Source organism: Panthera onca, chromosome E2 (assembly GCF_046562875.1).
Source record: "Panthera onca isolate mPanOnc1 chromosome E2, mPanOnc1 haplotype 2, whole genome shotgun sequence".
Lineage (NCBI taxonomy): Eukaryota > Metazoa > Chordata > Mammalia > Carnivora > Felidae > Panthera > Panthera onca.
In genome coordinates this window covers 27,427,892-27,451,921 of record NC_138353.1, presented here as the reverse complement: position 1 = coordinate 27,451,921, position 24,030 = coordinate 27,427,892, and the positions used below count along the sequence as shown (strand labels likewise).

Sequence of the window (24,030 nt, the reverse complement as noted above, 5' to 3'; positions counted from 1 at the left end):
GTCTTCTAAGTCTTTAAGAAGCATATCCTTGAAGACATATTGAAAAAGCCACCTTGCAGACCAGGTACTTACTCTTTCTGTGGCTGCTTGCATGCCCAGGACCCAAGTGAAGACCTGTGTTTAGGAGGGGAAGGAAGGTCTGGGGTGGAAATCAGTGTGTCGCCCTCACACCAGGGAAATACAAAACCCCTCAAATATAACTGAAGAGAAAAACATATGAAAAGGACGAGGAGAAGGGGTTCCTGTTCGCCGTGTACCGTGAACACATGTTGCTGAACGGGGCTGTGTTAGGCTCTTCCATGGTGCTTTTGATCTGGTAATGCCAGACTTAAAACACCTGTCTAACCTTAATACGTGTTAAAAATGTCTTCCTTTCCCCACAGGAGATTACATTTCAAGTTCTGGAACTGTTCTGTCAGAATAGCAAGCCTATATGGACAGGTTATCATCCCATCCTTTTTAATTTTTAGCTTCGCACAATCCCCTTAGCAGCCCCTAAGGGTGAGAGGACTCAGTTTCCCTCACTTTGAACCTCAGTGGTTGGTTTAAGGAAGCTGTTGATCAAGCACTTTGGTTTACGAAGGACCCATCGCTTCTGGATTTTAAAATAGCTGAAATGTTTCGTTTTCATAGATTTCTTGCCTTTTTTTTTTTAAAATTTTTTTTTTTTTAATGTTTTATTTATTTTTGGGACAGAGAGAGACAGAGCATGAACGGGGGAGGGGCAGAGAGAGAGGAAGACACAGAATCAGAAGCAGGCTCCAGGCTCTGAGCCATCAGCCCAGAGCCCGATGCAGGGCTCGAACTCACGGACCGCGAGATCGTGACCTGAGCTGAAGTCGGACGCTTAACCAACTGAGCCACCCAGGCGCCCCCCCCCCTTTTTTTTTTTTAAAGACAGGGAAAGGCTCTTTAGGTGGGGCTTCCTCTGATAATAACCGCGTTTCAGTAAACATGATTGAGATCCTTGGGGGGTTTGGTGAGGAACCTCTCCTCTCATCCAGATGGGGAGTTAATAACCCAAAAGGAAAAGTTCTATGTAATGTCACAAGTGTGAGATACGGAAACGCAAAGGACAAGTGTGTGTTGTTCAATCTGGGTATCCAGCAAAACTTCCTGGAGGAGGTGACACCTAAGAAGTTGGGAAGTAAGGGGAAAGGGGCATTCCAGACAGAGAAAACAGCATAGGCCAATCCACAGAGAAGAGATCCATGTGGTATGTTGGGAAATTGTAGACAATGCAGTGTTGTTTCAGGAAAAATCATGAGGTAGGAGGTGGGTGGATCATAGAAAAGATAGTGCAGTGGAGTCGGTGAGAGACGATGAAGGTGTTGGTTAGGAGGGTGTGGTTCGAGAAACATTTAAGAGGCAAAGCTAGCAGGATTGGGCAAATTTGAATGGCTATGGGAAGGGGAGAAGTTCGGACTGACTTTAAGTTCTCAAGGGGTCAGGTTTTGGGTGGCAGGTAGAAGATGAGACTGTGCCTGGGGAATAGCTAGCTGCTGTGGGACTGGCAAAGAAGATGGCCCCAATAACGATCGTAGAGGTGAGGCTTACTGAGTACCAGGTCCAGCTAACAATATCTACACCTGCTATCACACCCACCCCTACAGCTGATGAGGGGGCACTGCTGTCTCTCCCCTTTTTCACATGGGGGATTCAGGGGACTTGTCTGTTGTCAGTAAGTTGCAGAGGGGGGATTTGAACACAGGCAGTGTGATTCCAGGGCCTGGAATCCTCTGAACTCCTATACCTGAATGTTCATCACACTTGGTGGGCTCAAGTTCATGCGTTATGTGACCTTGCACGAGAGGCTCACAGGTGATCTGTGGGCTGCCGTCTGGCCGGCAGTTGGCCACGTGGGCCGAGGGCTCACAAAAGGGGCCTGGGCTGGAGAAGGGATCTGGAAGCATCAGCATATCTGCTGAAGGCAGCTGGGAGGAGCGTGGCGTCATTGACGCCAAGATGGCACAGTGCTTCTGGGCAGCAGTGCGAAAAGCCACAGAGAGGCTGAAGAGGGTCTGCTGGACCGTCCTGGGCAAGAGCAGGGTCAATGGAATCAGATGGAGGAATGAGTTACGGGGACAGGGGAGACCAGCAGTGTAGCCTCGACTTGCCAGGCTCCAGGCTTGGAAGGGAGGGTGAGAAGCAGGAGCTAGAGGGATCCGAGGATCCCAGGAAGCTTTTGCATTCATTTTTAAGAGGGAGAGACCAGAGTACGTTTCTAGGCTAACGGGAGAGCACCACCGGGGAGAGGAAGAGGAAGGATGGAGAGGAGATACCAATGCAGCCAGGCCAGGGACCAGGGCGCGGGCACCATCTTGTGTGGACCAGCCCGCAAGCACGGCCTCCTCTTCTTGCTCTCCGTTGCCATGGGCTTGGTGGCCTGTACTGTTGGGTGGACTTTACTGAATGCCCTTTATGGTCATTTGGCTGTGTGGGAGCAGCTGATACATGAGCGATTTCCCTTCCATCTGATTTTGGCTGAGACTTACTGAAGTGATGGCAGAAAACAAGTGTCCCCGTGGCCAGTGTGGCCCCAGGGCTTGGCCTCCTCTGCCCTGAGCTCCCAGTAGGTGCTAGAGCCTCACACTGGACCCCCTTCGTCATGTGTCTCTGGGGCCCAGTAGGGAGGGAGTGGGAGACCTCCTCTTCTGACTGTAGACCCCCCTCCTGAGGGAGTCGGGGTGGCCCTCGCTGGCTGATCAGCCTGTTCTGGTTTCCAGCTCATCTGCCTGGGGAAGGGGTGTGGGGAGATGGGAAGTGGTTCCACGAAGGTACACAGTGTACTGTGAGCCTGACTCGGAGTGAGAACCCGAAGTCACTGATGGCAGCATTTGCTAAACAAAAACTCCTTTTGGAAGTTATTGATTTTAGTTTATCCAGTCGATCTGTATTAAGCACCAACTGTTTGCTCAATCTGCTGTAGCTGTGAATAATAATGAGAGACAGAGTACGCAGGTGGGAGCATGCACACACACTCAGAATATAGAACTCTACGGTCAATCAGTGGTTAAGAGCACTCCCAGCTCATAGCTAACGGTTATCTGCCTCTGTATGCTTCAGCTCCTTGTCTATAAAATAACCACATCCTAATGATATGCAGTAGTTTAGACAGGACTCATTCAGTGACAAGTCAGACCCAGCTCATACTGACTAACACATAAAAAAGAGAATTTTTGGCTCATGTAACTGACAAGTCCCAGGATACCTTGGGTGAGAGCCTTCAGGCATGGCTGGATCCAGGGGTTGCAATAAAGTCATCACCAGTCTCTCTGTCTCTCAGCTCTGCTTCCTCTTTGTTGCCTTCATCCCCTGGTGCATGATGACAGCCAGCAGCTCCTGGTCCAGCAGTCCCAGCAGAGAGGGGCATGTGCTTCCTCATCAGCAGAAAAGGTCTCAGGCAGGACCAAGGCTGACTGCCTCCTGAGGGTCATGAAGCTGCCCATGAACTAATTGCTGTAGCCAGGGAGAGGGGGTAGTTGATCGTTCAGGCTAGCCCCACCTGCCCTTCCTGGGCGCTGGGGTGGGTCAGTGTCAGTCCCCTGAGCCCCAAGAATGGGAGCAGGGAGGGTATTCTTGAAAAGAAAGGAGGTATCTATTTCTACAAGAAGGGGACGGCACAAAAAGAAAGGGTCACAACCCCTACTTTTGGGGGACTTTTTGGAGGATTAAATGAATTAAAATATATGAAAAGTGCCTGGCACACTCCCTGGCACATGTAGGTTCTCAGTAAGTGGTAACTATTAACATTAATATTATTGATATTATTAGTAGTCCCTGTGGCAGGGACTCATTAAAGATAATGCTCAAGATAATGAAGATCATACTAGAGCCCTTGTTTAGAAAGGATAAACAGCCACTCTGTGGCCATGCTAAGCCTACATCCTAGGTGCTGGCCCATGGCAGCTCAGAGGATGCTGCTGAGGGCTTCCTGGAAGAGGAAGACTGGTTCTCTGCCTTTGTCAAGCTCTAAGGGGCTGTGCCTGCAGGATAGATCCCAAAGGAGTAGCTCCAGTCGGAATGATTTATTCATTTACTCCTTCATTCATTCAGCCCTTTTTTTCTTGCTTGAGCTCCATCTGCATGCTATGCACTAAGCATGGATGTCACAGCAAGCAAAACAAAGTCCTGTGGTCCTGGAGCTAGTGGGGAGCAGATGGGTGTTAAAGAAGCAAACAGATAAGAAATCCTGGCTATTTCAAGTTGTAATAGGTTCCATGAGGAACATAGGGAGAGTCGTGGTGTGCGTGGGAGCCGGGTAAAAACACCCGGTTGGCGGTAGCCTGGCTAGGAGGTGACTTCTGAGCTGCGAGCTGAGTGCTTAGAGAGCGTTGGCTCCTGTCAGAGGTGTGATAGTCCGTTGGCCTACACGCTGGGGCCCGCTGGTCTGCCTGTCTGTCCCCTAGAGGAAGGGGAGATTTTAAGGGGTTAGGACCACGTCATGGTGAGAGGAGCCCCCAGTGCCTCTTAGAGGCCCCTTCTTGGATACGCCATCAGACTCCCTCCAGCCTGGAACAGCACCTGGAGACTCAAACGTTCTTTCTTTTGGCCTCTTTCTGGATTTTGTGTGGGCCGCACACAGAGGGTCACTTTGCCAGCAGGAGCCCATAAACCCAGCAGCTGGGGGCCCTTCCGAGCTAACTTCTGCCTCCCCTTCCCCTAAGGCATTGCCCGACCTGTGGTGTCTATGGTCCCTGGCATCCCTTTGCTTGCCCTCTGACCTCTCTCCTACAGTCTTTCTTTTACAACTCCCTGTGCCCACCCTGCCAGATGCCTGTGTCCTATCCCTCCCTCACTGGGTTTCCAGATTTTGCAAATAAAAACACAGAATGGCTTGTTAAATTTGAATTCCAAATAGAGAACATGTAATTTTTTAGTCCAAGTGTGGCTCCAGTATTGCATGGGGCATACTTATACTAAAAAATTATTTGTTGTTTATTTGACATTTAAATGTGACTGGCCATACCTCATTTTACGTGGCAACCCTGTTCCTTCCCCACACTCCCCATGCTTCAAGCGCGTTAGCTTGGGGAACATGGTGCTCCCACCCACCTTCTCTTCTTTTAAAGCTCTTCATGGTTCTTTCTTCATCCTTTAAAGAGTTTTTAACTTAAAAAGTTAAACTTTTCCTTTTGAGTTAATTGTAGATTGATGTGGAGATTCACAGAGAGATCTCCTGTACCTTCTACCCAGTTTCCCCCAAGGGTAATAGTTTGCAAAAGGAGAGTCTGTAGCACAACCAGGATATTGAGATAGATGCATTCAGGCTACAGAGGGTTCCCATCACCACCGACACCTTCATGCTGCCTTTTTATAGCCATAGCCACTTCTGTTCTGCCCCAGCCCCTTCCTCAGCCCCTGGAAACCACTAATCTGTTCCCCGTTTCTGTAGTTTTGACATTGCAAGACTGTTATAGGAATGGAATTGTACATAAGTTTTCATTACCTTTGGGATAAATGCCCAGGCATGCAGGTGCTGGTCTATAGCACTTGCATGTTTGACTTTTTAAAAGTATTTCATTTTAACTTAAATTTAAATTTTTTATTAAAACAATTTTTAAAAATTTTTTTTAATGTTTATTTATTTTTGAGACAGAGAGAGACAGAGCATGAACGGGGGAGGGGCAGAGAGAGAGGGAGACACAGAATCAGAAGCAGGCTCCAGGCTCCGAGCCATCAGCCCAGAGCGCGATGCGGGGCTCGAACTCACGGACTGCGAGATCGTGACCTGAGCTGAAGTCGGACGCTTAACCGACTGAGCCACCCAGGCGCCCCTTAAAAAAATTTTTTTTTTTGAGAAAGCAAGAGAGCCTGTGCAGTGGGGGGCGGGGGGGGGGCAGAGAGAGAGAGAGAGAGAGGGGGAGGGGGAGGGAGGGAGGGAGGGGGAGAGAGAGCAAATCTTAAGCAGGCTCCATGCTCAGCACAGAACCCAATGCAGGGCTTGATCTCATGACCCTGAGATCATGACTTGAGCTGAAATCAAGAGTCAGATGCTCAACTGACTGAGCCACCCAGATGCCCTGCATGTTTGACTTTTAAAGAAACTGCCAAACTGTTTCCTAGGGTGGCTGTGCTATTTTACATTCCTATCAGCAACCTACGAGACATCCAGTTTCTCTTCATCCTTGCCAGCATTTGGTTCGGCATTATTTTATATTTTAGCCAATCTGATAGATTTGTAGTGGTATCTTATTGTGGTTTTAATTTACATCTCCCTAATGGCTAATGATGTTGAACTTCTTTTCATGGGCTTATTTGCCATTTGTTTATCCTTTTTGATGAAATGCTTCTTCATATATTTTGCCTATTTTCTAATTGGACTGTTTGCTTTTTTACTGTTAAGTTTTGAGAGTACGTTATATATTCTAGATACTAGTCCTTTGTTGGTTACATGGTTTGCAAATACTTCCTCTCAGTCTGAGGCTTGTCTTTTCATCTTCTTGACAGACTTCTTGACAGAGTATTTTGCAGGGTAAAAGATTAAAATTTGGTAAAGTGTTAGTTTATCATTTTTTCCTTATATGGCTCATGCCTTTGGTGCCCAGTTTAAGAACTCTTTGCCTAACCCTAGATCCCAAAGATATTTTGCCTATTTTTTTCCAAAAAACTTTTATAATTTTACATTTCGCATTTAAGTCTAAGATCTGTTTTGAGTTCGTGTTTACATAAGCTGTGAGTCTTGGGTTGAGCTTCTTCTCCTCCTCCTCCTCTTCCTACTCCCCACCCTCCAAATGTCCAACTGCTCTTGCATCATTTGTTGAAAAGGCATATTGTGTGGGATCTATTTCTGGGTTCCATTGATCTATGTGTCTATCCCTCTGTCATATGACATAGTCTTGATTACTGTAGCTATATAAGTTTTAAACTCAGATAGACTGAGTCCTTCTATTTTATCATCCTTTTTCAAAATTGTTTAGGTATCCTAGGTCCTTTGTCTTTCCACATAAATTTTAGAATAATCTTATCTACACATGCAAAAACTCTTGCTATAATTTTAAAAAGAATTGTGTAAACCTGCATATTGATTTGGGGAGAATTGACATCTACTATGTTGAGGGTTTCAATCCATGAACATGGTATATCTCTCAATGTACTTAGATCTTCTTTAGTTTCTTTTATTGCTCTTTTGTAGCTTATAACATGCTAGTCCTGTCCATATTTTGATAGATTTACATCTAAATATTTCTTTTTTTTAGTGATTATAAATGGGATTTCATTTTTAATATTGGTGTCCTAGTATATAGAAATATAGTTGGCTTTTGAATGTTGATTTTTGTACTGTTTGACTTTGCTCAACTCAGTTGTAGAAGTTTTTTTTTTTAATTTTTGTAGATTCCATGGAATTTTCTATATAGACAATCCAGTCATCTGCAAATAAAGGCAGTTTTATTTCTGTCTATGTTCCTTTTATTTCCTTTTCTTGTTTTTGCTCTGGTTAGAACTTCCAGAATTGTGCAGAATAAGAGTGGTGATAGTGGATATCCTTATCTTGTTTCTGAATTTAGGGAGAAAACATTCAGTCTTTTATCATTAGGTGTAATAGTAGATGCAGGTTTTTTGTAGATAACTCTGTCAAGTTGAGGAACTACCCCTCTATTTCTTTCTTTTTTTTTTTTTAAGAGGTTTTATCATGGATGGGTTTTGGATTTTATCAAATAAATCCATGTTTTTTTAAAAAACTGAATCTATTTATATGATAATGTGATTTTTCTTCTTCTGTTAATATAGTGGATTATATTGATTTTTGAATATTGAGATAGTCTTGCATCCTTGATATACACCCCAATTGGCCATAGTGTACAATTCTTTTTAAATATTGCTCAATTCTCTTTGCTAATATTTCATTAAATGTATATATTTTTGCCTGTATTTGTAAGGGTCATTGGCCTGCAGTTTTGTTTTGACCTATCTGACTGATTTTCATATTGGGCAATATTAACTTGATAAAATAAGTTTGAGAAGTGGTTCTTCTATAGTTTGAAAGAAATTATGTATAATTGGTGTTTATTCTTATTGAAACATTTGTTAGAATACTCCAGTAAAATAACCTGGGTTTGGAGAATTCCTTTTAGGGAGTTTTTAATTATGAATTTGATTTCCTTGATAGTTTTAGGACTGTTCAAATTGTGTATTTCATGTTGGTTGAGTTGTAAGAGGCTGTGTTTTGCAAGGAATTGGTTTGTTTCATGTAATTTGTCAAATTTATGTGTGCATAGTTTTCACAGCAATATTCTCTTTTTATTCTTTTGATGTCTGTAGGGTCTATAGTGATATCCTCAGGTTCGTTTCTGATATTGGGAACTTCCGCCTTCCCACTTTTTTTCTCTGTCAGTCTTATTAGAGATTTGTCCATTTTATTGATCTCTTCAAAGAACCAACTTAAAAATTTTTTGTTATGTTTATTTATTTATTTGTTTGTTTATTTATAGAGAGACAGTAAGAGGGGAAGGGGCAGAGAGAGAGAGGGAGAGAGATCAAACAGTCTCCACACTCAGCACAGAGCCTGATGCAGGGCTCGATCCCATGATTGCAAGATCATGACCTGAGCCGAAATCAAGAGTTGAATGCTTAACTTAATGAGCCACCCAAGCACCCCTCAAAGAACCAACTTTTAAAAATGGATTTTCAGTATTGGTTTTCTGTTTTCAATTTAATGATCTGCTCTTATCTTTATTTTTTTCCTCCTCTCTGCTTGCTTTGGGTTATCTTGCTGCTGTTTTTCTGAGTCTTTGAGGTGGAAGCTTAATGACTGATTTGAAACTTTTTTCTTTTTTTAAAAAAATTTTTATAATGTTTATCTTTGAGAGAGAGAGAGAGAGAGAGAGAGCGAGAGAGAGAGAGAGAGCGTGCGCGCGTGAGTGGGGGAGGGGCAGAGAGAGAGGGAGACACAGAATCTGAAACAGGTTCCAGGCTCTGAGCTGTCAGCACAGAGCCCGATGTGGGGTTTGAACTCACAAACTGAGATCGTGACCTGAGTCGAAGTTGGATGCTTAACCGACTGAGCCACCCAGGCGCCCCTTGAAACTTTTTGCTAATGTATATAGTTAGTGTTATAAATTTTCCTCTTAGCATTGATTTAGCTGTGTTCCACAAGTTTTGATATGCTGTAGTTTTATTTTCATTTAGTTCATTATATTTTATAAAATGTTTCCTTTGTGCTTCATCTTTGACTCATTGTTTAGAAGTGCTTTGTTTAGTTTTCAAGTGTCTGGAGGTTTTTCTCTTTTCTTTTTTGTTAATAACTAGTTTGATTCCATTGTGATTGGAAGAAGCACCGTGTATGACTTCAAATGTCAATTCTTTTAAATTTGCTGAGATTTGTTTTATGACACATGATATGGCCCATATTGGTATATGTTCTCCAGGCATTTGAAAAGAATGTATATTCTGCTCTTTTGGGGTGATATGTTCAATCAATGTCAAGTAGACTTTGTTGGTTGATGGTGTTGTTGAATTCTTCTAAGTCCCTGCTGATTTTCTCTCTAATTGATTTATCAATCATTGAGAGAAAGGTGTTAAAATGTTCTACTATAATTGTGGATGTGTCTGTTTCTTCTTTCAGTTCTATTAGCTTTTGCTTCATATATTTCACAGCTCTATTGTTTGGTGCCTACACATTTAAGATTGCTATGTCTTCTTGGTTGATCAACTTCTTTCTTGTCTATTTCATAATTTTTTTCTCTAAAGCCTGCTTTATCTAATATTACACCTTCTGCTTTCTTTTGATTAATGTTTGCAAGATATATCTTATTTTATACTTTTACTTTTAATATGCCAATGTGGTTACATTTTAAGTGAATTTCTTATAGAGAGAATATAGGTGGATCATTCTCCCTTGCCTTCACCACTCCATTCTGCCAATCTCTGTCTTTTAATTTGTATTTAGACCATTTATATTGAATGTAACTGAAATGTTAGGGCTTAAGTCTGCCATTCTGTATTTTGTTTTCTGTTGGTTCTGTTTTTTTTTTTTTATTTCTGTTTTCTTTTCCCTAACTTTCTGTGGGTTACTCGAACATTTCTAAGAATTTCATTTTGGTTTATCTGTATTGTTTCTCTTTGTACAGCTTTTAAAGTGATTATTTAGATATTACATTAAATATACATTTCAAAATCTTCTGGTGTCATCATTTTACCAGTTTGAGTGAAGTGTAGAAACCTTACCTTCCTTTATTCTCCCTCATTTATAATCTAATTGTTTTAAATATGTCATATATATATAAAGTTTATTTATTTTGGGGGGGAGGAAGGGAGGGAGAATGCACAATTGTGGAAGGGACAGAGAGAGAGAGAGAGAGAGAGAGAGAGGGAGAGAGAGAGAATTCCATGCAGGCTCTACAGTTAGCATGGAGCCCAGTGTGGGCCTGAATCCACAACTGTGAGATCATGACCTGAGCTGAAATCAAGAGTCAGTAGCTTAACTAAGTGAGCCACCTTAGGTGCCCCAACTTTTATACATATTTAGAACCACATCAGTGTGAAATTTTTGTATCAACCATCAAACAATTTAGAAAACGCAGAGGGGTAGAAAAACTATTGTATTTACCGTATTTTCTTTTTTTTCTTCTTAATCTTCTAAGATTCCTTCTTTTATCATTTTCTTTCTGTTTAGAGACGTTCCTTTGATCATTCTTTTAGGGTAGGTCTTCTGGTGACAAATTCTCTTTGTCTTTTTCATCCAAGGATGTTGATTTCCCCTTCATTCCTGAGGGATATTTTCACTGGATATAGGTTCTAGGTTGCCATTTCTTTTCTTTCATACTTCTTGTGCCACTTTCTTCTGGTCTCCTTGGTTTCTGAGGGGAAATCCACTGCCATTTGAATTAGTTTTTCACTCTGGTAAGGTGCCATTTTTCTCCCACTGCTCTCAAAATTTTTCTTTTGCCTTTTATTTTTTAGAACTTTTCTAGCCTGTCCTTTTTCTCCTGTCTTTCCAGGACTCTGATCACATGAATGTTAAAGTCTCACCAACCCCGGAGGCACTGTTCTTCTTAACCTGTTTTTTCTCTTTTGTTCAGATTAAGTCATTTTTATTGTTGTATCTTCCAGTGCACTGATTCTTTCCACCATCTTTTTCTTTCTGCTGTTGAGCCCATCATTGCTTAGTTTTAAAGTTTTGTTTACTTTTTTATTTCTAGAAGTTCCATTTAGAGCTTTTTTATATCTTTTATTTCTTTGCTGAGGTTTTCTCTTTTTCCATTTGTTAAACATGTGTCCATAACGGTTGAAGTATTTTATGATGGCTCCTTTAGAGTCCTTGACAGATAATTCTGACATCTCTGTCACCTTGGGCTTGGCATGAGTGGATTATCTTTTTGCATTCAGTTTGAGATCTTTCTGGTTCTTGGTGGGATGAATGATTTTTGATTGAAGTGGAAAGAGTTCTAGTTTTGTCTTCCTACCACATCTCCACTGATATCTCTCTGACTGGTAAGAGGAGTGTCTTGTTCCTGTTCCCCACATGGCCTCCACTGACACTGGGCAGATGAGTAGGGACGCCTTGCTACTACTGGGTGTGGGTGGGAGGCCACCTCCCCAGATGGTCTCTCCTGACACCTTGGGGAGAGCTATGTTATTGCCCAGTAAGTTGAAGGTCCTCACTCCCTACTGGGCTTTCTCTGACACCATTTCCACATGGAGTAGGGAGCGGGTATTGGGTGCCTTGTTATAGCCTTGGGAACATGGAAGTCTGGGTGCCCCATTCAGCCTCTGCTGGAACGAGGGGGCACAGCATTTTCTCTGGGGTTTGGCTTGAGCAAAGCTGCTATTGTCTCAAAGTCTTCTGTCTTGTCAGGCTGTCTCTTTTCTTGTCCTTTGGCTGAAGAGAGCAGGCTTTCCTTGGGGCTTTTAAAATCTCACCTGTTGGCTTTTCCTGGTTTCCAGCATCTTCAGCTCCAATCTGAGCTGTATGAGGCAAAAGGAAAACCCAGGGTCTGTACTGCCATGTCATTTCTTGAGTCCCAAGGTCCCTGGCCATTCCGCCGTTTTCTCTCCACTTTTCAGAATCTTCTTATGTTTCTTTCATCTATAATGTCCATGGTTTTTAGTTGTACTTAGCTAGAGGAATAGGGAAAATTATGCCCAGGGGAGAAATCTGTAAGCTGAATGGGTGTCTAAGGGGTCTCAGGGACTTGGAGTTGCTTTATTCCCCAGCAACTTCTATACTATTTGGGTCCAAGGGCTTGTGGGGATATTGGAGCTTAGACTTGTAGTCCAGACCTGGGTCAGGACCATTCTGAGGACCCTCCTCCTTCCCTCCCCTCCTCTTCTTTGCAAGGGGAGAGAACAGTGGCTCTGTGAGACCCTGACTCACCCGTTGGTGACATCAACCAAGCCTGGCAATGTAAAAGTTGATACTAACGATGCCTTGTCCCTGCTTCTAGCCTTGCTTTTTGTTTTCTCCCCTCCAGTGATCCTTCTCACTCTGGATTTATCCTCATAGGGGCTGATGATGTCAACAAGCCAGGGTGGGGCCCTACCTGACATATCAGCTAGGGGTACTGTGAGTAGTATTGATTCTTCAGTGTGAAGGAGGGACACAGCGGTCTGGTGCTGGAGAGGTCGGCTGGAAGAATGATGTCAAATCAGTGTACTGAAGGCCAGAAGCTGGCATGGGAATTGGGAGGGGGCAGACCAAGATTTGACTGGCCATCAGGTTGTCTCATCCCTTCAGAGGAGGACAGCTCTTGCACAAACCCCACTTTTCCCACGTGGGGATTCTGGGTCCCCTCCCTCATTGCCACGGGCAGGGTCTCGGGAAACTGTAGTGGAATCGTAACACTTGGATGGATATTGGAAAGTGGTGGTGTCTCTGGGATAAGGAGGTAAATAAAAACATGACAGATTGTTTTCAAAGCATCAAATGCAAATTGTCAACACAAACATGTTTCTGGACCTAACAGCTAAATGTGTGAATTAATTACGGACCTCTTAGGATGCAGAATTATTCTTTCTTTCAGTGACTGAAATAGCCCTGCTGCCCAAGCCTTCCTCTCTGGGAAGCAGATTTCATGGGCTGCTCTTTTAAAGTTTTAGGGGCTGGTGGAAATGCAAGAAACCATAGTACAAACCTGGTTTCCCTGCAGCCACTTGGGTTTTGATAATCTGTACCCATAGTCTCGGTTAGGGTTGGATTCCTACCAAATGCTAACACATACTGTAAAAGACCTGTAGTTTTAGGGGGAAAAATGTTTCCATTGGTAACATCTGTCATTGATTCTGAGGTTGAGGTCAAGGTCCACGCAGGCCCAGTTTATCTTGCTATGTCCACAGACTCGGAGTTCTGTGGCCTGTTCACTACACGTAGGGCTGCAGTGAGCCACGAAAGGCACCTTTCACATGTATGCGAGCCGCAGAAGCACTTCACCCGGTGAGCTTTTCATGAAAGATTTCTAATAAGGGGTATCCTCCTTAAAAACCCACACACAGATATGCACACACACCCCCCTCAGCTGTAGCCTACACGAAGAGCTTCAACTATCTCAGCATGTGCCTTGAAGATTTGTTTTACAAAAAAAAAAAAAAAAAAAAAAATTAGCATCTCAGTGTAAAACATTTTGGGGCTTTTATCTGCAGAATCAGGATCCACATCCGGTTTCAGATACCTGCCTCTGTCTCCTGCTCCTGGGGCAGTTCAGCTCTGCCTTCCGGTCACCTCTTGGCAGCCTGCACCCACCGCAGGCCCCCGCTGCCCGGGCCCTGCTCGGGTTCGAACGGTGCTAGCAGAATTTGCGCAATCTCTGCTTGTCTGCTTAGGGGCTCGGGGAATCTTGACTCTGGGATGGCGGGAGCATTGCTCCTCCAAATAGATGAACAGATGAATAAAAAGGTAGTTAGAGCATATTCCTCACCCTTTTCTTACCTGGAAGCCTCTGGACCACCCGGCACATTTAACTCATCAGGAAGCTGAGGCTCAGAGAGGGGCAGACACTTGCCCAATGTCACACAGATGGCCAAAAGCTGGGGTGAGTGCAGACCAGACCGGTGCACACTCAAGTTCCATCTCCCCTCATTACTCCACTCACTCAACACACGAGTGAGAATTCCTAGGGGAGGGGCCTGGAAGTCTGTAGTCGACAAGGAGCATCTCTCCAACCCCCCCCCGGGATTTGTATCCTCAGAGAAGTCTGGGGAGTTCTGGTCTACACTGCCTCTGCTGGTGGTGGGCCCAGGAGCCTGGCAGGAATCTTGGAGCTGGGCCTTTGGGAGCCTGTGGCCTGTGGCCCCAGGGCCAGGGCTCTGTCTGAAACCCTGCAGTCTGCTGGCACGGGGAGAGAAGAGGGGGCTGTTGAGGGCACCGGGGGGCCTATAAATCAACCTGTGTCAGGGCCCTCGGTAGCAAGTCGATATTTAGCGGCCATGTGCCGATAGCACCGGGCGGTTTGTTAAAATACTGAAATGTTCCTAACCATCTGGCAAGAGTTTCTGCCATGAGTCCCCTGCCCACAGATCCTCTCCCTGTGTCTGGACCCCTCCTCTGGATCCAGTGCACAAGAAGGTAACTCCTGGTCCATCAGGGGCCACCAGGTGACACCAGGAATGACGCAGTTTGGTGGGGCCCCTGTGCACCAGCTGTCAATACATTTTGCACATCGGCTCTGCTTGCGACTATATATTTTACCCCTTCTCTTTCCCTCCGCCCCGCAGCAAGCAGTTACGGGATTCTAGCCATGTGCTTGACGTGATGCCACCCCTTCCCCCTCAGCCAGCTTCTCTCGGTCCGGTCTCATTTCTTCCTGATTACCCCATGGACTCAGGCTCCTTCTGTGCCTGTCCCCCCACCATGACCCCCCTTGACGTGGTGGTGTTGAGTGTTACCCATGCTCTCAAAGAGGGCCTTATGTTGCTCTATTCTGCCCCCCAAATGAAGGGACTTTCTCTAGGAAGTGTTACTCACATTTAACTATTTGTAATTTTCATTCTGTTTACAACTTGGGTAAAAGCTGCTTGGTTTCCCCCACCATTTTCATAGCTGCTGTGACAATCATGCCAGTGTCCTGGCACCCAACCCCTGGCTGTGACGGCAGCCCTCCCCTGCCCCGCTCAGACCCCATTCGGCCCCTGCTCACGTTCCTCACGGTCGGTAATGACACCGGCTCCACATTCTGCCGGTGTTTTCTCTGATCTATTCCATCACTGGGTGGAGGCTGAGGAAACACCTTTCGGGAGAATCCGCTCCTCGTGGTTTTGGCGTGAGGCAGCTTTGGAGGTTTTGTTATTAGCGTATCTCTGCTTTGCTTCACAGCCAGGTGGGCTTGTGTGAAGCAGTGAGCTAAAAACTGACACTTGTCGGTCAATTCTGAGTTTGGTTTCTGCAGCCTATCAGCGGCCCCTCCCCCCAGCGGCCACCCTGGCCCTACAGGAACCCTATTTTGCAGGATATGATATATGGCAATTTATTAACGAGTGTGTGTCTGCAGGAAGGCACTTGGCCCCAGCTCCCGGCTTCCAGGCTTGGTGCTGAGCAGAGGGCTTCATTTATTTAAAAATCTCATCCTTGTCCCGAGGGAGGGTCTGTGGTCCCTTCCCTCTGGTGGTCCCACCACCTTCCTGGGGTGAGCCAGTGGGTCTGTTCTTTCCTGGTCCATGAGGGTCTGCTCTGGGACCAGGAAGGAGTGGGGGCAGGCTCAGTTCTGTTTTAGGAGGGCGAACGGAATTCCCTCTTTGTTAGGAATGGTGTCTAGGGGGATCTTGCTGTTACTCTGCAGAAGCTGAGAAGGGGTCAGAGCTGGAAGCTTCTGGACCACCTGATGCATTTAGCTCATCAGGAAGCTGAGGCTCAGAGAGGGGCAGACGTCTACTTGCCCAACATCACACAGATGGCCAAGAGCTGGGGTGAATGCAAACCAGACTGGTGTCCACTCAAGTTTCATCTCCCTTCATTACTCTTCTCACTCATTTAACACATGAAGCCCCCCCAGCTGGCCCCTGGAGTGAGACTTTCCAAGGGAGGGACCTGGAAGTCTGTAGTCGATGAAGAGCATCCCCTAGGATTTGTATCGCCAGAGAAGTTGGAGGAATTCTGGTCTATACTGCCTCTACTGGTGGTGGGTCCAGGAGCCTGGCAGGAACCTTGGAGCTGGGCCTCTGTGGCCTGTGGCCCTGGGGCCAGGGCTGTGTCTGGAACCTTCCAGTCTGCTGGCACAGGAGAAAAGGGGGCTGTTGAGGGACTGAAGGGGGGCGGGCATAAATCAAGCCAGGCAACATCCAGGGTAAACATGATAATTTTTCAGAAACATTTAATAATACTTTCTCCCTGCTTTCATTCGTGTGGTTTTGTTTTGCTTTACCTTCATTGTTCTTTCCTACTCTGATTTTATCGTCCCAGGAACTGGTGACAAGGACAAGCAGGGAAGCTGGTGGATAGTGGTGGGGAGAGGCTCCTACTTTACGCAGACCACTTAGTGCAGTGGTCATGGGCACCTAGGAATCGGGTGGATGCCCTGTGTTCACCGGTGGTGGTGGTCAGACATAGGGGAGTGGCTACACGGTGTTCTGAGGCTTGAGGATGGCGGGATAAAGTCAAATTGCAGGGTCAGAGGGCTGCTGACTAAGAGCATGTGTCCTTCAAAGCAGCTGAACCCCTGCAGAAATCCAGGATGCTCCTTGCATGGATGCAGAGATGGAGTGAGCCTTGGGAGCCTCAGGACACCTCCTGAGGTGTCACGGGCATTCACTATTGATGGAAGGTAGAAAAGAGGCCAGTAGATCACTGGTTCTGAGTGCAATCTGAGCACCCTGGCATCCCATGCAGGTTCCCCTAGGCTACCTGGATGGTGGGGGGAGGCCCAGAAGGTGGGACATGGGGACTGAGAACAGCCCTGTAGTGTTCTCCTGTGTAAGTTGGTGTTTGTGTGAGACTTCACTGGGAAAGGCAGAAGACGCTGCCCCGGTCCCCTCTGTCCTCACACTTTGCCCTGTTGTTAGGGTTAGAACTGTAGGTCAGGCCTGGCCTGGTGGGAGGTTCTGGGCAGTCTCTAGACCTCTGTGAATCTTGGGCTCATCTTCTAGATGGAGCGGAGGCTCTGTCCCAGGTCGCTGGCAGATCTGATGAGATGTCACTGGCGACGGATCAGTGTTTCGGGTCTGGGTTAAGGGTCAGTGGTGAGGGGCCTGAGGACCCAGTCATTGGGTTGCCAACGGCGGCCTTGTTTCCTGCCTGCCTGTGTGTATTCTCTGACCTGCTTTTTGTTACTTACCCTCTGCCAAAATTCAGGAGATTTTCTTGCAGCTCCGACATCAGTATGAGAAAACCCAAGGGCCTTTAGTCTCAAGTGGGTTTCTTGCTATCAAAAGCTGCTTCCTGCATTAGGGTGCAAGCCTTGGAGATTTCTGGCACCCCCATGCCCTTGCCCATCACTGGGGCCCCTCTAGCCCTCCCCCTGTTCCTGGAAGGCCTTAGAAGTAGGTCCACATTGGGATGACTTGGAAGATGAGGAAGGATGGAGGCTGGAAATTTTCTTACTTTTTTGTATAAATTATTCAGTGATGATTCCTCTGGATAATTGCTCATCCTTTCTTTCTATGTCCACACTGGCCTGGTGCTCTCAAACAGGGAGGGAAGACCAGCTATGTAATTTGTGCAAAACGAAAATGCAGGGCCCCTTGTTAGAAAATTAAGAATTTCAAGATGTTGGGGCACCTGGGTGGCTCAGTCGGTTAAGCGTCTGACTCTTGATTTTAGCTCCGGTCATGATCTCATGGTTCATGAGTTCAAGCCCCGCATCGGGCTCTGTGCTGATAGCTGGGAGCCTGCTTGGATTTCTCTGTCTCGCTCTCTCTCTGCTCCTCCCTGCTCATGCTCTCTCTCTCAAAAATAAAAATAAACATTAAAAAAAAAAAAAGAATTTTAAGACAGCAATAGCAGGATACAAACCAAGCGTGGGCCCTTCTAAATTCAGGCCCTCGTGCTACCACACTGGTCATATGCTCATGAAACCAGCACTGGAGGGGCAAGATGCTTTATGTGGCAGGAACCCCATAGGACTCAGGCTTACAGGGTATGGCTGTGCAGGTTGTAGACTGCACAATTGTAGGGGACACCATGCACATTGTGGTCTACGGGGCAGCCTTGCCAGAGAGGTCACTACAGCCAGCCCCTGGCAGTGGCAGTCATCCAGAACTTTGAGACAGAGAGGCCACTTGGCAATGGGCAGTGTCCTCATGTCCCCATTCCTCCCTCTGGCCAGGGTTCTGGAACCTCCCCCTTCCATCCTCCCTTTCTCCTTGGCATTTCAGGGACACGTTTCTCTGCGAAGCTGAGGTGCCCGGGCTCCGTGCGGGCGCTGCTGGGGAAGCTTCCGCTCCTCGGTGCTCATCGCCTGCCGGCGGCTCCGCTGTTAACCTTTGGGGTTTGCTCATAAAATAGAAACTCTCTTTGTAGGTCAGTTTGTCAGTAATTTTGGCAGCCGCGGGGCCACCGAGGGAATGAGGCTTGGTTCCCACTTGTCTCTCGTGCTCGGTTTGGAGACTTTTGCGGAGCCCTTCCCCGGGAGGAACGCTCACCCCTGCCGGAAACGAGAGACGGTTTTCTCTGACCTGGTTTTGAATCGGCAGGAGCAATTCCTGTATGCTGGAAATGTACGGCCGCTGAGAAGGAATTTGGTCCAAACCCAGCCTGAGGAGGCTTCTGCTTGGGGCCTGGTTTTCCTGCGCAGGTGGCACTTGGGTGGGGCTGCTGGGTTTTGCCTCTGCTTCCATGTTAGGTGAAAGGGAAGGTCCAGCTGAAACTGGCACCCACCTGAGCCTTGCTGGGTTTGCCACGGTCTGGGGACCTGGGTCCTGGCCTGCCAGCTGACCTGGCTGGTCCTGCACGAGTGCTCCTGACCTCCATCTCCCATCCAACCCTGGGCTGCTGCGCTTCTGGGCATCTAGCCTTGTGACTCGCCCAGTGCGCAGCTCCATACCCCATGCCAGAGGGGAGGGAAAAAGATGAGCAGGTCCTCATCAGACCCTCCCAGTGGGACTGGGGGTGAGGGTGGTTGGCTGATGTGCAGGCAGCGGGATTGGGATTGGTGGTCAGAGGGAACAGTGATCAAGGGGTACTGAAACAGGCATTCTGGAGAAGTCAGGGAGGGCTTCCTGGCAGAGGCAGTGATGAACTGGACTCTAGCCCTTCCCTCTGTTATTTTTGGAGCCTCTAGGGAGTCAGATTGAAAACAGAGCACCTCTATTCCAGGACAGAAAGCTGGGAAAACCTATGCAGAGATAAAATTATGGCTGGAAATTTCATCCCACCCAAACAATAATTAAACACCAACTGTGTGTAAGACCCACTACCAGGAACAGAGCTGATTGAGAGCGAGCACAAGACTTCATGGCCAGAGCTGAAGTTTGTGGAATGAGAACTTTAGATTAGCCAGAGAGGTAGGTTGAGTGTCAGGGGAGGGGATGCCAAGGAGGGAGAGGAGAGCAGGCTAGGGCCTAGAGGAGCTCCCAGGAGCCTCAAGGAGCAAGACTCTGGCTCCTGCCTCCTCCAAGAAGGCAGGCAGGCTGGGAGGATGTTCTCCAGCTGCTTCTGTGATCCTGGTCATCTTTAGGTCCAAAGCCTGAGGGTGGACGCACAGGGCAGCAGGTCCAGACACAAGCCTGGAGCATTCCTAGCCAGGGACTCAGAAGCCCTCTCACAGCTGCCCTGGACAGGCTCCTGTATTGCTGATGTTTGTAGATAGTGTTGCCTTTTGAGGCTGTGGGTTAGGGTCTTTATGGGGAAAGGATACAGCCTGGGAAACAGAAAGCCTGGATTCCAGCCTGTCCTTCCCCATGTGCTTGTCGACCTTGAGCAAATCATTTCACCTTCCATCACTCACTCCAACTATAACATGGCTGGATGGGAGCAAGTGGGCGTATCACCATGTTAACCAGGTTTCCTCCTATACGTCTTTACCGAGATTGGACCCGTTGACGATTCCTGTGGGGATCAATCACAGGGTACTTACCTGCGTGCCAGGCCTTGGTCCAAGCACTTCGCATTGACTGTCCTACTTAATTCTCACACCAACTCCCCTATTCTCCCATTTTATGGATGGGGAAATTGAGGAACACAGAGGCAGAGCAGTCTGCCCAAAGTCACATAGCCAGCAGGAGTCAGAGCCAGGGGTAGAGCCTGCGCAGTGTGGCTCTGGGCCCCATGCACTCAACCTCCACACCAACTTGCCCCCACGTGGTCATGGAGCCCCCGTATTCATGAAGCATCTCTCCAGAGGGTGCAGTGCTCCCTGAAACACACTCTCCACCTGACTTTCATGGGTGTTTTTGGCTGCCAGGTCTGGACCATTAAACTCTCGAGGGAGTCTCAAACGGGATTTTACTCCAATCTCCAGATTCCCACCAATGTAAGATCCTATCGCATTGCATAGATTAATATCCCCCCATGTTCTTCTTTCTTCTTTTCTTTATAAATACCATAGCAGAGAAATTGGCTGGTGACGTGTCCACCCAAGAACCCCCTCGCCATGGCAGCTGAGTATTAAGGGGGAAATTCGTGAAATGAAGTTTGGAAGCCGCCGGCCGGCCGGAGCCCCTTCTGAGCGATGATGATTTATTTCGGCAATGTGGTAGTCATTAGTATCTTTGGTGTCGGAGCCCGAGCGCTCGGGCCTGGGTCTGTGGCCGAGGGAGCCTTCGGGGCCATTACGAGCTAATGGCTCAGTGTGGGCAAAGGAGGCCTGCAGTCAATCTCGCTGCTGGCGGGTAATAAACGTCGGCCGGCTCCCTTCCTGCTCCCCATGGGGGGGGGGGGGGCGGCTCGTGACTGCCTGCTGGGCCTCTGACCAGCCTGGCCTTGTCTCCACTGCCCTGGGGCTTCTCACCACTTCCCCGCCATCGGGAGAACTGGGGCTAAGTTGTTGCCCAAAATTTCCTCCATCTGACCCAGATTTTAGAAGCCTGAGGTTGGTTTAGGGGCTGTGGGTCCTGCTGGCTTGGCTTTTGGGTGTCTTCTTGTAGGGTTTCATGAACTCAGCATGTCCCCATGGAGGGGACTTGCATGACACAGGGGCAGGGCAAGAGCCGCCCCAGGTGAGGGGTCTTTGCTGCCTCCACAACTGGGGATGATCGGTCCGCCTTGCCCCCAGTAGACTGAGGCTGAACTTGGATTCCATAAGGGCGCAGAAGTATGTCTGTGTAAGTACGTATGTATGTGATCGGCACTTTCATGCATGTGTACCCACCTAACAAGCACCAGCATCCACAAACAGCCCATTTCCCTGCCCCCTGCAGCTGCCTCATGCTCCCTTCCAGCCAGCACCCCGCAAAGGGCAGCCACGCTCTGACCTCTACCGCCAGATTAGTCTGCCCTGCTTCTGAGTGTCGAATAACGAAATGTTCCAGTCTGTCGCCTTTGTGTCTGGCTTCTCTAGCTCAGTGTTAATGTTCACGAGGTACATCTCCTCTGTGGACTAGTGGTTTGTTACTTTTTATCGCCGAGTTGTATGCTCCTGCATGGGCACCGTCCACTTTGCTGTGTGTCCTTCCACTGCCGGTTGTTCCGTCGTTCCTGATTTGGGGCTGTTGTGAATGGCGCTTTGAAGGGCATCTGCAGAGGAGTCTCCCCCGAGGAGGGGGAGTGTCTCCCCCGCGGAGTGTTGGATGGTCTTACCCGCGGCGGGGTCTCACCCACGAAGGGCATGTCACCACCGGAGCGTGGGGGGGGATCTCATCCGCGGAAGGGTCTCACCAGTGACCCACGGCGGGGGGTGGTGGGGGTGGGTCTCACTCTCGGAGAGGAGGGGTCTCACCCGCCAAGGGCATGTCACCCATGCCGAGGGGGGTGGGGTGGGGTCTCACTCGTGACCCACGGCGGGGGGGGGGGTGGTCTCACCCGCGAAGGGCATGTCACCCACGGCGGGGGGGGGGGGAGGGGTCTCACCCGTGACCCACGGCGAGGGGGGGATCCTCACTCTCGGAGAGGAGGGGTCTCACCCTCGTGGGGGGGGTCTTCTGTGGTCGTGCGTGCCCATGCCTTTGCTTGATCATCCGGAGAGGAATTGTTGGCTCAGCGGGTAGGGATTTGTTCAGCTTGAGGCCGTACAGCCAGACAGTTCTTCCGGGTGGTTGTACTGACCTGCCTGCGGTGCCCTGCCACCTCACGGCCTCACGTCCCACTCCTCCTGCATGCCCTGCTCTAGCCACGTGATCTGTTTCTTGTTGAACATCCTGAGGTGTTTGCCCAGCCATGCCTTCTGTGTGTGGAACATTCTTTTTCCAGCTCTCACTCAGCTGCCTTTTTCCATTCGTGTGTCACCCCTCGCTGGGCTGACGACCCCACCCCGACCTCGGCACTCTTTCCTCTTTCTGTTTTATTGCCTTCATAGCGCTTCTCGGCCTCTGCTGCCATCTCCTTACTCACTTGTTTTGTGTCGTGTTTGCCTTTCCCACCAGAGTGGACCAGGGACCTTGTCTCTCCTGTCCTGGCCAGCACACCCGGTGCCTCGACCGGAGCCAGGCACTTAGTGGGTTTCGGGGATGAGAAGAATGAACGGACCGGAGCTTTGCAAGCCCAAATGTCCATGTATCCATCTTAGCCGCATCCCTGCCAGGACAATGAGGTCAGGATCACTGTCTTCATCTAACAGGTGAAGGCAGTGAGGCCTGAACGAGAGTTGAGCCCAGACCGGGACCCCTGACTCCAGGCATGACTCCCGCATTCTGTCTGGCATGTTGTTTTTGAGTCTTGGCTCTGGAGTCTCAGAGTCTGGCTTCAGATCTGACTCTGCCACTCATTTGTTGTGAGTGGTTCATCACTCTCTCTCAGTCTTGATTTACATGTCTGTGAAAGGGGCGGGGGGGGGGGGGGACGGGTGTGTGGTTAAAGTGTCTAAGATCAAGTGCTCAGCCTTGTGAGGCGGTTTCTCCCCAACAGGCACTTTTGTGCACTGATTGCAATGGGAAAGCACTCCCTTGATTTGTCTTTTTCTTTGGATCATTGAAGTTTACAGGGTAGGATGGGTCTGTTGTCTCCTCTTTTCTCTCCGTCCTCCCATCCCTCCCACCTCCTCTTTCTGATTTGTAAGCAAATTCAAAGGCAAAGAAGCATGTATGTGTGCATGCCTGTGTGTTCACACACCATGTGCATGTTTGGGGAGAGGTTTCTTCTCAGCCCCAGGTGCCCAGGGTGGAATTCAGAAGCTGGGGCTTCCTTTTTATTATTATTTTAAAAATTTATATATTTATTTATTTTGAAGGGGGAGAGGGGCAGAGAGAGAGAGAGAGAGAGAGAGAGAGAGAGAGAGAGTCCCAAATAGGCTCTGTGCTGACAGCGCAGAGCCCAATGTGGGCTCGGTCTCATGAACCATGAGATCATGACCTGAGCTGAAACCGAGTCAGATGTTTATTTGCCACCCAGGCACCCCAGTAGCTGGGGCTCCCTTAACCACAGTGTAGCCTTGTACTCCAGAGAGGGGCCACCCTACTTTGAGGTGTTAAAGCTACTAGGTTGAGCATCCAGTTTTCAGCTTACAGAAATGGCAGTTTCATATGGTTCAGCCTACAATTTTCGGGCCTTGAGAAGCAATCATTTATAGTAAACAGTTCCTATGTTAATTATAAATAATGTCCATCCAGTCCTCACAGTGTCCACCCACCCCCTGATATTTTTTTGCATGACCAAAAGTGCCTGGAGGTAAAGCAGGGAGGTTGTTCAGCAAACAGCCCTCACCTTGGACTTGCAGAGAGTGCCTGCACATGCAGCGGTGCAAGGCCTGGACCTCTGGAGGGGATGGGCCCCACCCCCTGGACTTCTGTGCAGTGGAATGCTTGGCCCGGCACCCAATCCCAGGTGCTGCCTTATCTATCATTAGTAAGGGGCTGGAAAGTCCTCTAGGCCCTGTCCTTTCTCCCCTCCGGGAATGCTGGTCCAGACACCCAAGGACTTGGCTTTGAGTCATGGGACGGCTCTGGAATGACAAAAAATGACAATAATAGTAAAAATACCAAGAGCTGCTATTTATGGAGTGTGTAGTACATCCAGGCACCTTACATGCATTATTTCAACTCTCCCCCTAAATTTTATAAAGTCGGTGTTGTCGT

The 24,030-nt window shown here is 47.9% G+C and overlaps 1 protein-coding gene across 5 annotated transcripts in view; it reads left to right on the top strand.

The window, feature by feature from the left end:
• Positions 1–24,030, top strand: part of ZNF423 (zinc finger protein 423) — a 333,582-nt gene that overhangs the window by 209,416 nt on the left and 100,136 nt on the right. The window contains exons 6-7 of one of the 5 annotated variants that reach the window (XR_009615389.3): positions 20,412–21,126; positions 22,384–22,577. The exons of 3 other annotated variants lie outside the window; for them this stretch is intronic. Coding sequence is in view for 1 of the 2 variants with exons in the window: in XM_060650813.3 (XP_060506796.2) it covers positions 20,412–20,467 (56 nt within the window). In the remaining variant the exon portion in view is untranslated. Of the gene's footprint in view, positions 1–20,411; positions 21,643–22,383; positions 22,578–24,030 lie in introns of those variants that run through there. One more of the 5 variants, XM_060650813.3, reaches the window with a different exon arrangement.